This window comes from Penicillium cataractarum (assembly GCF_028827025.1).
Source record: "Penicillium cataractarum strain IBT 29864 chromosome Unknown utg000002l, whole genome shotgun sequence".
Lineage (NCBI taxonomy): Eukaryota > Fungi > Ascomycota > Eurotiomycetes > Eurotiales > Aspergillaceae > Penicillium > Penicillium cataractarum.
Genome location: NW_026622738.1, coordinates 1,114,863 through 1,127,666, shown reverse-complemented (window position 1 = coordinate 1,127,666; position 12,804 = coordinate 1,114,863). Strand labels below are relative to the sequence as shown.

At 51.5% G+C, this 12,804-nt stretch overlaps 6 protein-coding genes across 6 annotated transcripts; 3 read left to right on the top strand and 3 right to left on the bottom strand.

The window, feature by feature from the left end:
- Nucleotides 1-481: 481 nt before the first annotated feature.
- On the top strand, nucleotides 482-1,465 carry N7496_002469 (quinone oxidoreductase family protein; the record flags this gene model as incomplete). Its single annotated transcript, XM_056695400.1, has 1 exon — nucleotides 482-1,465. One exon carries the CDS (start codon nucleotides 482-484, stop codon nucleotides 1,463-1,465), a length of 984 nt encoding a protein of 327 aa, XP_056557612.1.
- Nucleotides 1,466-1,609: 144 nt separating this feature from the next.
- Nucleotides 1,610-3,029, bottom strand: N7496_002468 (pepsin-like aspartic protease; the record flags this gene model as incomplete). The annotated part of the gene is made up of 3 exons (XM_056695399.1): nucleotides 1,610-1,690; nucleotides 1,744-2,616; nucleotides 2,682-3,029. 3 exons carry the CDS (start codon nucleotides 3,027-3,029, stop codon nucleotides 1,610-1,612), a joined length of 1,302 nt encoding a protein of 433 aa, XP_056557611.1.
- Nucleotides 3,030-3,589: 560 nt separating this feature from the next.
- Nucleotides 3,590-7,258, bottom strand: N7496_002467 (uncharacterized protein; the record flags this gene model as incomplete). The annotated part of the gene is made up of 5 exons (XM_056695398.1): nucleotides 3,590-3,700; nucleotides 3,760-6,726; nucleotides 6,793-6,933; nucleotides 7,001-7,027; nucleotides 7,151-7,258. 5 exons carry the CDS (start codon nucleotides 7,256-7,258, stop codon nucleotides 3,590-3,592), a joined length of 3,354 nt encoding a protein of 1,117 aa, XP_056557610.1.
- Nucleotides 7,259-7,959: 701 nt separating this feature from the next.
- N7496_002466 (uncharacterized protein) lies at nucleotides 7,960-8,775 on the top strand (the record flags this gene model as incomplete). The annotated part of the gene is made up of 1 exon (XM_056695397.1): nucleotides 7,960-8,775. The coding sequence occupies one exon, from the start codon at nucleotides 7,960-7,962 to the stop codon at nucleotides 8,773-8,775; it is 816 nt and encodes a 271-aa protein (XP_056557609.1).
- Nucleotides 8,776-9,250: 475 nt separating this feature from the next.
- On the bottom strand, nucleotides 9,251-9,582 carry N7496_002465 (uncharacterized protein; the record flags this gene model as incomplete). Its single annotated transcript, XM_056695396.1, has 2 exons — nucleotides 9,251-9,432; nucleotides 9,498-9,582. 2 exons carry the CDS (start codon nucleotides 9,580-9,582, stop codon nucleotides 9,251-9,253), a joined length of 267 nt encoding a protein of 88 aa, XP_056557608.1.
- Nucleotides 9,583-9,799: 217 nt separating this feature from the next.
- On the top strand, nucleotides 9,800-11,783 carry N7496_002464 (putative AP-3 adaptor complex subunit mu; the record flags this gene model as incomplete). The annotated part of the gene is made up of 3 exons (XM_056695395.1): nucleotides 9,800-9,843; nucleotides 9,895-10,314; nucleotides 10,379-11,783. 3 exons carry the CDS (start codon nucleotides 9,800-9,802, stop codon nucleotides 11,781-11,783), a joined length of 1,869 nt encoding a protein of 622 aa, XP_056557607.1.
- Nucleotides 11,784-12,804: the final 1,021 nt, after the last annotated feature.

Sequence of the window (12,804 nt, the reverse complement as noted above, 5' to 3'; positions counted from 1 at the left end):
CTCCCCTTGTGTGGTTTACCGCCATATCTGCGTCGAGAACGAGCACCCGGGAACGTGGAAACTGTAAAGACTCATTGTACAAATAGAAGCAAGACGCGTCAAATTAAATAGCCCTTTGTAAAGAGCGACATTAGCCTCAGACCCTGAAGATCGTGGGTTGCTTCCGACTTATTTTCTCATACCACTACCATAACTGATTGATAACCCGGGATCTCCGCATGGCCCGCGCGGCCCGCGCGAGCCGTACGCCGTCACTCGGAACAAAACACCACCAATAGTATTAGTTCAGCCAATTATTTGCTTACCCTTAGCATACCATTTGACAGCGATGAATAAGCCTTTGAAATCTATTAGAAAACAACATGCAAACAATCTTGCGACTTGATATAAAAAGTTGGGAATATCCACCATAATGGTCACCAACATCTCGTTCTGCTTCCAAACTGTACTTCAAGTGTTCACTTAGACGAAACCCGACACCATGAAAGCCCTCCAACTCACTCGTCCTTCGACAAACGCCCCTCCAGAATTGAAAACGGCAGATCTGCCCATCCCACAGCTGAAGCCCGGCTATGCACTCGTTCAAGTTCACCATGCTTCCATCCAACCATCCGACAGACTCAATGCCCAGGGTGGTTTCCCAGATACAACGTTCCCACGTATTATCGGACGCGACTACTCCGGCACTGTGATTGATATCATGAACGACAACGTAGATTCAAAGTCATGGATCGGTAAACACGTCTACGGAACCAGCGGGTTAAATCTCGGTTTCAATATGGACGGTACACACGCCCAGTACTGCCTGATTCCGGAAAATGCGCTTGTCGAAAAGCCATCTCAACTGTCGTCGATCCAAGCTGCAACTGTTGGAGTCCTGTTCACTACAGCAATGATCTGTTTGCAGCGCGCACAAGTGAAGGCAGACGACGTTATTCTCGTGCTTGGCTCGAGCGGCGCCGTAGGGTCTACAGCCGTGCAGATGGCCAAGGCAATGGGGTGCAAAAAGGTCTTGACGGCTGCACGTCGTGGAAATCCGAAGCCCGACGTGTCTCTGGGAGCGGATGCTTCCATTGAAGAGACTATCTCGACCTTAACTGATGGGAAGGGTGTGGACGTTGTGATCGACACTGTTGGGGATTTGACATTGATGGCCACCCTCGTGGAGCAGTTGGCTCCCCAGGGACGCTATACATGGATCACAGCTCCTAGGGGAGATGCTAGCAAGGATTTGGCATTTGATGTGTTCAAGGCATATCGCAAGGAGATTTCACTTGTAGGGTGCAATTCTGTTGCTCGTACAATTGAACAAACTGCGGAATACCTGCGTTCAATGAACGGATGGATCGAGGAGGGTCTTTTGAAGGCGCAGAATGAAGCCCAGTTCGAGGTAGTGAAGATCGAAGATGCCATTATTTCTGGGTATGGTAAACCCTCACAGAAGGCGGTTATCGAAATGTCGTGATGAGATCTCTTAGTTATACTACTCTTTTTTCTTTTGGAAGTTTTGGAATCATAAATCATGTTTATCGAGAGCTCAATGACTAGATACAAATTTATTGAAATAACAGTCTAGAATTGGCACGGGTCATGAAGAGACTTTCCAGATCTACTGAGGTGGCGCAGACAGGTTCTGGTGAAGCTCCTTTCGTTGCACAGCACCGAAGCGCGTGTTGCCAACATCGAATACCTGATATTATTAGTCCATATCTATCAGTCAACAACGTAGGCAAAATCACTCACAGCATAGATTCCCTTCAAGAAGGTATCACCTAGAATATCCATGTCCATAGAACCTCGGCTCTGAATGCCACCATAAATATACCCCGATTTGGCCGCCGCAAAGCCCAAGTCCTCCTTTTGAACGACGAATTGTTTATCGCCAACCGCAAAGGATACAACCGGCAACTTATCCAAAGCCGTGTTGGTTGGGTAGATGTAGCCCTGGCTGTCATTGTCATAGTACGCTCCTTCAATCGCATCGTAGATCGCTTTGCACGTGCTATCATCAACGAGAGCCAAAGTGGTACCGGTATCAGCGATAGCCTTGTTACCTGCACGAGCAATCGATTTGCCGTTTACAGTGGCCGATGTCGAGTCGAACATCCAAAATCCCTGGCTCTTGTCAACGGGCGTATAGTAGATATCTTCGCCCGAGTCTTTCACGGTATCCTGGTCAATGTATCCAAAGGTGTAGAAGGACTCGCCCTTGTCAGGCTCATCCGTATCACGCCAGGATCCCAGCTTTGCCGTGAATAGCTCTGCGGTCTTTGGAATATCCGCTTGCGAAATCATATTCTCGACAGGTGTCTTCACAGCGGTAGGTTGGACTGTGTTGATGTTGCCAAAGGCTAGGCCAAGTAGACCGTCACCGGCGCCACTGGAAAATTGTGCAGACAGAGTGTCCGCTAGTTCGATGGCCTGGCCCTTGACAACGACACCACCGATGTTAACATCGTCGTTGCCAACTGTACCAGAGGCGGAGGACCCGTCTCCATAAGAAATCTTCCATGTGAAACCATCTTTGTTCTTGAATGAGGTCGACTTGCTGGAGTCAAAGACTGTATGATTCTTATTCTCGGACAGCGTGGCAGATGGCAACTTTGTTGACCAGACCTATACCCCATATTAGTCTATTAAATCTCGCAATGGGTGAAAGGCTCCAAATGCTCATCTCTTACCCATAGATCCGCAGATCCAGTGTCAAAATCAAGGTTCAGATTCTGTGCAGGGGTACCAATACCGATCTGAGCCAGATACATGGAATCATTCTGCACATCGTCGGCGCCAACCTCTCCAGTCTGGCTGGCATCGGCACTCTTTTTCTGCAGGACTTGACGAGCATGAACCCGGCCCCCAATAGGCTTATCAGTGTACTGGCGTCCAGTCTGCTGCATCATCGTGCCGATGGTATAAGGGCCTTCCTTAGTTGGGTGGAAGCCATACTTTCGCATCAAATGCACATACGACTTGGTGCCCGACTTCTGGTAGCGCGGGTTGGGAATCACCTTGATCTTAGTAGCAGTCATGGTTGGAGGTTTGCGACACAGTTTGGATTTGAGAAACTTGATGATTGACATGGCTGGGACTACTGTAGACTGTACAGGCTATATATACTCAGTATAGGTCTTAATATGGCGTGAGCCAGCAATGACGGGGCTGGCTGAAATCGTGGGTCCATTGTCGTTTTATCTTGAGTGGGACTGCCTAGAGACGGGGTCATTTGCCTCTGGGCCCTGTTGTTGTGCATGTCCTGCCTCTTGTGTATGGGGACTTTCGTCATCGCAGGTGACAGGGCCTTTGTTAGCGTGGGTTTTAGTGCCCAGTGCCGATCGACGTAGCATTCCTTGGTGTCGGATCGGCAAAGAGTGTACCAGGCGAGCGGGGGCGCCTCGCGCTGCAGGGGCACTAGGGAAGAGGGGGTTGCAGAAACCACAAGATAAGCCTTGAATTACTTTCTACTATCTTTAATTTGGCATGACACAGTTAATCATCTGAACGCCGATCCCTGATATCCAAAACGCAGACCCCTCCCCACCTCCGAATAGCAACACAACCGGGGAAAATACAAGATACTGGTTTAGTCACTTCAGCGCTTTCGGCTCTTGGACTTGGGTGCGTTGGCAACGCTACCCGCCCGAGAGTTCGTCGTGGAAGCGTTCTTGCTACCACCACCCTTGGCGGGCTTAGCTTGTTTAGCCTAGAATAATTGGGTTAGATAAGGTGATCGGTTACCATCGCCACGATGCGAGTACTTACTGTAGCGCCATTCTTAGCCTTCTTCTTTGCAGGTGCCGCGTCATCGTTTTCTTCTTCCTCATCACGGGCGCGACCGCGGCCTTTGCCCTCGCCATTGGCCTTGGTGTCCTTGCCCTCTTTGGTGTCGGGCTCAAACTCCTTAGCAACGGTGTTGAGCAGCGTCGTGCAGCGGCGGCTGATTTCAACGGGGGTACGGCTGAGGAAGAACCAGTCAAAGCGGAATAGAGGAGATTCGCGAACCTCGTCCCGGATCTTCTCAAACAAGCCATCACCCTCGACACCGTACTTGTCAAGCATGACCAGTAGGAAGCGGTCCTCCTCCTCGGTATAAACCTTCTTGTTGGTCGTAGACACGGTGTAGTTGATCTTGAGCTGCTGTAGAGGCACGCGGTACATCTCCATCTTCTTGCGCAACATCTTGCGCTGGTGGTTCATCTTCCGCAACTTCTCCTCTCCTTGATCAATCACCCGTAGGTACTTGGTGTAATCTTCGATCTCAGAGTAGCGTTCCCAGAAGACCGCGGCGTATTCCTCGATCTCATCAGGCTCCTTGCTATCAATTTCGGTGGCAATGCCCTCGTAGTCGGTGCGTCCAAACTTGGCTGATCCGTTGACAAACTGTTGGAAGTCACGACGGTTCCAGTTTGAGAAGCCTTCCTCTGTCATGGCCGTCTTCTTGGTTTGCTCTTCCTCCGTCAGAGGTTGGGCATTGTCGATGGTGTATTGCGCCAGCTCTCGATCCGCCTCGCGCTCGCTCAGAGTTTCCTCCGGACCCTCTGGTAGCTCAGCCTTGTGGCCGATCTGCTTCTGGTGCCAGGCAGTCTCCTGCGCCTGAAGCTCCTGCAGTTCAGGTGGGAAGAACTGCCAGTCATGAATGGTAATCTGCTTTGGTGGGCGAGGTACCTTCGGCTTGGTGTCGGCGGTGCGACCACCGGTGGCCAACGCCTGACGGTAGTACTTATCGATGGAGTAGAACTGCTCCTTGCGTTCACGCTTGGCAGGGTTGATCCAAGTCATACCAATGTCCTTTTTGCGGTCGGTGAAATCCTTGCCATTCCATTCGTATGCGCTCTCGGAGCTGAACTTCTGTAGGTCATCAATACCCAGTGCCTCATACTTCTTATTCAACTCGGCCGTTCTTTCTTCGCCCTTTCGAAGGATAGAGTCAAAGTCGTCTTCGGTAAGGTCCTTTGAGCCGTCTTCGGTGGCGTCTTGATTGCTGAAGACATTGGCGGCACCGTGCTGAATCATACCAAGCAGGTCATCCTTTGAAGCGGCCTTGTTAGAGCCTTGCTGAGCCCGGCCCTGTTGGATGACAAGCTGGTCCAAGCGTAGTTTCTGGGCCGCCCGCTCCAGGACCTTCTCCTCAATGGCATTTTCAGTAACAAACCGGAAGACCTTCACCTGCTTAGTCTGACCAATACGGTGGGCACGGTCCATGGCCTGCAGATCAGCTTGGGGATTCCAGTCGCTGTCAAAGAGCACCACGATATCGGCGGTAGTCAAGTTGATACCCAGACCACCAGCACGCGTGGTCAGAAGGAAAATGAACTTCTCCGACCCGGGTTTGTTGTAGTCATCAATAGCTGCAATGCGGTCCTCATGAGCCGTGGTACCGTCAATGCGACAGTACTTGTACTCGCGGAACACGCAGTAATCTTCCAGAATATCGAGGACACGACTCATCTGCGAGAAAATAAGCACACGACTGCCATCCGCCTTCATGCGCTTCAGAAGCTTGTCAAGAATCGACATCTTTCCAGAATTGTACACGAGATGCTCATCAGTGGTGTATGGAGGGCCAGGCTCCGCACCTTCGAACAAGTACGGGTGATTGCAGCACTTGCGCAACTGCATGACAATGTTCAACAGACGAGTCTTGGACTCGCGCTTGCCACCAGCACCGTTGACTGCATCAATGTCCTTCTCGAGAATCTTCTGGTACCATTTCCGCTGCATTTCAGCCATGGGAACGTAAAGATTCATTTCCTGCTTCGGCAACAGACTCTTTTCGACATCACTCTTCACACGTCGAAGCAAGAATGGCCGCAGGACACGGTGCAGTTGTTGCACCACGGTATCTTGGTCAGAGTCTTGGCCAGAGAACCACTGGTCGAAGGCCTCAGAATCTCCAAAGACATCTGGGAGCAAGAAATTGAGCAGAGCCCAAAGCTCGTGCAGATTGTTCTGCAGCGGAGTTCCGGTAATCAACAGCCGGTTGCGGGAGTTGAAGAGACGAATGATCTGGGATAGGGAGGACTCCTCATTCTTAATACGGTGGGCCTCGTCAATGATGATGTACTCCCAGGGGAGCTTTTTCAGGGCAGATTTCTCTCGAAGGATCATCTCGTAGCTGGTAATGCAGACATCGAAATTCTCGTCCGCCAATCGTTCGTTAATCAAGCGCTGTCTCTCATCTTTGTCACCCTGCAGAACAAGGACGTCGATGTCGGGAATCCACTTGGCAAATTCACGCTTCCAGTTGTCGAGGGTGGACTTGGGTACGGCAACCAAGTGCGGTCCGCTAATATCACAGATGAAGCGCAGGTAGCCCAAGAATGAGATGGTCTGCAGTGTCTTTCCAAGACCCATCTCGTCGGCCAAAATTCCGGAAATACCGTTCTCATGGAGAGACACGAGCCAGTTCAGACCAGCAATTTGGTAGTCACGAAGTTGGCCGTGGATGAATGCAGGTGACTCGCGGAACACAGTGGTGGTGTCTCCGCCCCGCTTCTCATCTTGCAGGAGTTCGGCGTCCTCTTCTTGTTCGGTCCGACGGCGTCGATCACCGCTCGCACCACCAGAGCGCGAAGAGCCCTTGCGGGCCTTTCCTGCCTTCTCCTCATTCTGACGGTCAATCTCGGCCATGATCTCCTTGATACGGGGGTTGGGGTTGGTCTCGATAAAGTGGCGGAACAGGTCGGTCAGACCGAGAAGGTAGCGGAATCGGCGAATCGAATCATCTTCCTACAAGTAGATTTCATTATTAGTTGGCTGAACAAAGGAAGGCTGCGAGATAAGGTTACTGCGTACCTTGGACTCGTCCAAACGACCGTGCTTCTTGCCCAGAATGCTTTTCCTCAGCTGGGTAGCCTCAGATCTGCGACGGCGTCCATCTGCTTGGAGGTCGCCTGCGACGCTGCTAGCAGTTGTGTTGGGGTTGGTGTCCGAATCCTAGAAAAGAAATGCTATCAGTCACCCATCTATATATCGATGTATTTAGAAACCAGTCCATGATTACCGTGTAGTCGGGGGTGTCTTGGTAGCTCTAGAAACGTGTCAAAATTAGTGAATGCTCGAAGAAACGGACATTGAATCAGAATGGCGCTGGGGAGAATTGACTCCCGCCACCTGATATGAAACTTCAAGGGTCCGGAAGAGCATCTCATACCTGAGGCGCGTCAGCACTGTCGACAGGAATCGACGGAATAACATCATCATATGCGTCCGTCATAGGAGTATCTGCCTGCGATGGCGAGTCGGTCGGGGCTGGCGCCATCGTTGTGTTCGGTGCGCGGAGCGCAAAGGTCGATGCAATGAAGGCACAATCAACGTCTCAAGTTTAATATCCAGTCGCGCACTTCGATAGAACTTGCACAGATTCCAGTCCTTGAAAACAATTCGAAGTAAAGGCACACTAGTTCCAGAAAATTCGACTGGGCCCAAGGAATCGAAGGGAATTGAGAGTCTGGCTCAGGTGCAGAGGGGAAGTTGGACGGATGAAAGCGCAAGAGAAACGCCAGGCGCGCCGAAGAATACTGGAGAGCGCGGCGAGTGGACACGCGCTGATTGGCCCCAGGCAGCCTCCCGTGCAGAGCTGACTCAGCGAGTTACCAGCACTTCGGAAAATAGATTTCCCCGCAAGGTGGGGTCACGTTACCGGGTCAGTGCAAAAAGCGCAGAAGATCATCTGCAGCGACGGGTACTTGCTAGTGATTAGCCCCCTCCTCCGACCTTTTTGACGACACCCTTACGACTACAGGAGTTGAGGATTCGATTTGGCTCCTTCCCAGTTTCATTCCAACTCGGGGCCAGCACTTCTTTCCTTTTATATACTGTCTATTTCCCTTTGTTGAACTGATTTGTGGCAACATCGCCTTTGAAGCACGGCCCGTTACATCTGACTCGCCGGTGACAACATCGCTTGCCTCCTACTCTACACACGTCTTCCTTGGTGCTTTGCGCCATCTTTCATCCACCATGGACTCCATGAGATCCCTAAACACTTCTTTGCCGAAATCAACACCGCGCCCGCAGCCGTCCGAGCAACTGCTCCAGTCATTCAAAGCGGCAGCCCTCTCTGTCACCAACCTATACAAGAATGCTGTCTGTGAACAAGCCCAGGCGAGGTCTGCTGGCTATCAGGAAGCTATCGAAGATTTGCTCCACTTTTTGGACCGTGAGAACCTAGGCCTTGGCGATGGTGAGGGGTGGAAAGTCAGGCAATGGGCAACCGAGAAGTGTGATGGCACGGCATCCCTGACGAGTGATGAGGATGAGCGAGTGGACTCGGAGAAGCTGGATCGAAGTGCTACGCCAGTTGCCACCCGCAAGGAAACACCAGCACAAGAACCTACACCTCGTCCGCAACCCGCTTCCGTCCCTACCGCCGCGCCTCGGCCAGAGACTACCGCCGCCGCACCGCAACCACAAGACAACAATCCTACTGCATCGCCGACAGTGTTCACATTCACTGCAGGGCCGACCTTCCCCCAGTGCCAGGAACTTGATATGGACATGCAATCATCGGACAACTCTACCTCGCCATCGCAGGATGGTGCGCCCGTCAGCGTCTCCTTGATGCCTCGAACCCCCCGCCAATCCCATCGCCACAGCCACGGCCATAACCACAACCACAACCACCCCTGTCCCAACGTGCGGCCTCCCCCACGAGAGACTCCAGCCAGCCTAGGATCCAAGAGGAAATTCACCTTTCCCGACTTCTTTGACCTATCTAGCCTACCGAGTGGAAGGGACAACACGTTTGGAGGAGGGAAACGCAGCCGGTTTACCTAGAAACCAGTTATACTAGGCTCTACGAACTCGACGAAATGACGAACTTTTTCTTCTGATTGTCACGCAGCAGCTGGGTGGCCACTTTGGGGTGTTTTTTTTTCGGGTGCATATTTGGGGGAAGGTGAATTCTTGCATACATATATAGCTTCTTTTTGCATCTTCCTGTTCTTGTCTGGTTACATCCTTTGGGTTTTCTTTCTTTTCTTCCTCTTCATGCTTCCTTTCACTTCCTGTCTTCCCTTCCCCTTTCTTTCTCTTATACCTGCCATACAGCATATAGAGGAATTGTGTTACGGTGATACCCGGTGTGGCAGCTATCATTAATCGTGATGGTTCAACAAATCAATATCATATCATACATATAACCCCAAACTATCTCCTTCCTGTATATCGTACAAAACCTCGTAGAAAGTAGACTTAGTCTATGCCTTGCAGTGCTTTTGTAGCATAGATGTAGACTCCATATTTGGAAAGATCAATTGAAGGCCCGCCAGACTCCCAGGCCAATCAGACTGGCCGAAATAGTGGCAATGCCAAGTCGTCGCGATCCCATCTTATACTTTGTTGAGCCTTGCATGATGGCCTGTTCTTGCTTGCGGAGGTTGCTCATGCCAGTGTAGTAGCTGTAGACTCCAAGACCGACGAATGCAGCAGATCCTGTAGAGATACGATCAGTAAACAAATGTATAACCCTGGCGATCTTTGAGCATATTCAAACCTACCAGTAACTCTGCAGGACATACAGTCGTCCCACTTGTCATCGGCAATCGCCTGCTTGGCGGTGCGATCTTCTGAAGGCGACGACATTTTGCATGTAACAGATTCTTGAGAGAGATTCAAAGCTAAACCGAAGCGACCGATGCACTCCTCAGACTTCAATATGTTTTGATATGGCGGTGATTTTATCGGGGGAGCCTCGAGCGCAGCCAAAAAGTAATCATAAGGCGGGACTCGACGGCAGAATGCACAGCTTCATATCGAGCTATACAGCGCAAAGGCATCTTGTCCCCAGACAACTGTCACCATGAGCGGCGAGATCGATGCCCTCTACATATTTGACGAGCACAAGTATGCTATTTGACTTGCCAGCACAAAATCATACTGACATCCCTCTTCTAGCGCCCCTCTCGTCGAGCATGTTTACCGATCCCGCCCGCCATCGGCCGCGGCCATCCTGCCCCTCTACCTCGCTCATGCTGCCCCGCGACCGTCCTTGATATATCTCCCCGGGACTACACCTCCAGTGACAGTTTTCTCAACTGTGCAGTCCAATCTTCTGTTCCTCGCTGTGTCCGAGGTAGATACGGAGCCGCTCTTGGTTCTGGAGTTCCTGCATCGCGTGGTCGATGTACTCGAGGAGTTTGTCGGCGCTCCATTGCTATCTACCAAGATACAAGCCAATTATGAGGTTGTAGCCCAGCTACTTCATGAGATATGTGATGGCGGAGTGGTGTGTAACACCGAGCCCAATGTCTTGCAAGAAGTCGTGGAGGTGCCGGGGTGGATGGGGAAGCTCCTCGGAGGTATCAGCGTGCCTGGGTAAGCACCGAGCCCTGGCGATTCATGCGGAACAGCTTTCTGATAATCTCTGTGTTTTACTTAGCACATCGGCGCCTACGCTTGGAACAACCAACCCTCTAAAGCAATCGCTGGCTGCAGCCAGCGCAGCCCAAGGCCCCGCAATTCCATGGCGGCGCTCTGGGGTTCGACACACCTCCAATGAGCTATATGTCGATATCATCGAATCTTTATCTGTGACAATGGCTCCTTCTGGCAGGTTACTTTCCGCATTGGTTTCGGGGACTATCGCCTTCACCGCAAAGATATCTGGTGTGCCGGATTTGCTTCTGTCATTATCAGCGCCAGGTGGTCAACAATCCCTCGCGCGCAAGATTGAACTACCCGTGTTCCACCCGTGTGTTCGCCTAGCTCGTTGGCGGGATCGACCGGGTGAGCTCAGCTTTGTACCTCCGGATGGACGGTTTATTCTAGCAGGCTATGAAGTGGATCTACTCCCCATAGACCCGAGTCTCGATCAACCGCCTAGTCACATGGAGAAGCTGTTCCTTCCTGCGATTGTGGATATTAGAAAGGGACTGGGACCTTCCGGTGCAGACTTTGAAGTACGACTGACTCTGAATACAAACTTCCCGGGGCAGACTTCATCATCGCGGCCAGCTGCGTCGCGCGGTGGATCGGGAACATCAACGCCCTCCTTCCTTGGTGGCGGTAGCGGAAACTCCTCTGGGCCGGTTCTGGAGGAGGTAGTCGTGACCGTTCCTATTTCTAAATCTGTGCGGCACATCACGGACATGCAGGCCAGTCGCGGTGATGCGCAGTTCACCCATGCTAGCGGTCTTCTCGAATGGCGAGTTCCGACAGGCAAGGATGCTGGGACGATATCCGGTACCGCAACCCTTCGCTGTACTGTGTCCGGCTACCCGTCCCCGGATGAAGATCTGGACGATAGTCTAGAGGATGAAGATGCCGATACAAACCTCCTTCAGGGCTACTACGAGGCCCCTACTTCCTATGACCCATCTACCAGCACTACCAGGAAGAGCCGAGACCCTTCCAAACGAAAGAAGAAAAAGAAGAAGTCCAGCAAAAAGTCCCGGGCGGCTGAAGAAACCGGGGAGACCCCTGCTGACGGCGCATCGGAAGAACGAACCAAAGCTAAAACTCCATCCCCCAACCATTCCAAACCTCACACACCGCAACCTCAAGCCCTCGCGCACTCTTCCTCTCAGCTTCCAGCCTTCTTCACGCCTTCTTCTTCTACCTTCCGCTCTACTCCCCGCAGAACCAAAGCCCAAATCAACGCCAGCCTGATGCCGAACTCAGCCTCGGTCTCCTTCTCCGTGCGCGGCTGGCTTCCATCCGGTATCAAGGTCGAGAGTCTAAACATTGATCAACGCCGCAGTCGTGGTCTAGGAGAGAGTGTCAAGCCATATAAGGGGGTGAAATACCTCTGTGTAAGCAAACGCGGAGTGGAGCGACGCTGTTAACACGGATTCTTGATTTCGGAAAATACAAATGTGAAATTTATGAGGCGATCATGAAGTCAAGAATTGTGATGTGGCGGCATGAATAACGAATGATATACTATTCAAAACACACATAGATCTAGGCCCCCCAAATAAACCGGAAAATACATCCATAGTCCATGACTTTTACCTATTCCCCGGCCAGGACCCTTGCCAGACCCTGGTCCACCCCCAACTTATCCAAACTACTCTACATCCTATATAAGAGCGACGTAAGTCCGCCCAATCAGCCGCCAAGTTTGGTCCGTTCGTGGGGAAAGCTTGGATGAGAGCTAAAATGGACAGGGGGATCCAGGGAAGTCTAGTTGAGGCCTCCTAGGTACATATTTCACAATAGCAAATGAAGTCTCGCGAGCGGCTGAGGCCGGGACGGGGATCTATGGGATGTGTATTATCTTTCCATGTTAGAGGATGGCTTGTGGGGGTAATTTGTTGTTGCGTTAGGTAGGCCTGAGCACGCTGTTTAATGTTGGTGAAATGTTCTACAAATCCAACTAGATATCCTATGCTGGGCTGAGTACAGGACTAACTCTGTGAAAAGTCTCTGGTCATGTTCTAGGGCGAGTTTCGGCACAGAGAAGCTCTGGTGCTATACCAAAATATACATCCATCTTCGGCCCCAAAGTTAAGCCTGAGTTTGATCTCGATCATCTACATATATTTCCTGCAAGGTTACTAGGGCTGTGATCTCTCAGCTACTCATTTTCCGCAAATGCCGCCCGACCCAAACTTACCCCAAAGCCACGGCAACATCATAAGCCAGTGAATTAGCTGCCCTTTCGTCGGCCATAGTTGCACGAAATTCAAAACTTCCATATGCACATCTTTCGATCTGACCACAGACACCCAATCACCACCAGTCAGACTGCAGGTTCAACAAAACTTGTCTGTCAACCAGTCCGGCCAGGCCGATAAGCCCACGCAGCCCGCACAGCACTAAACCCAACTGGTCCGCTTAATCGTCGATTCGCGATTTGCTTAA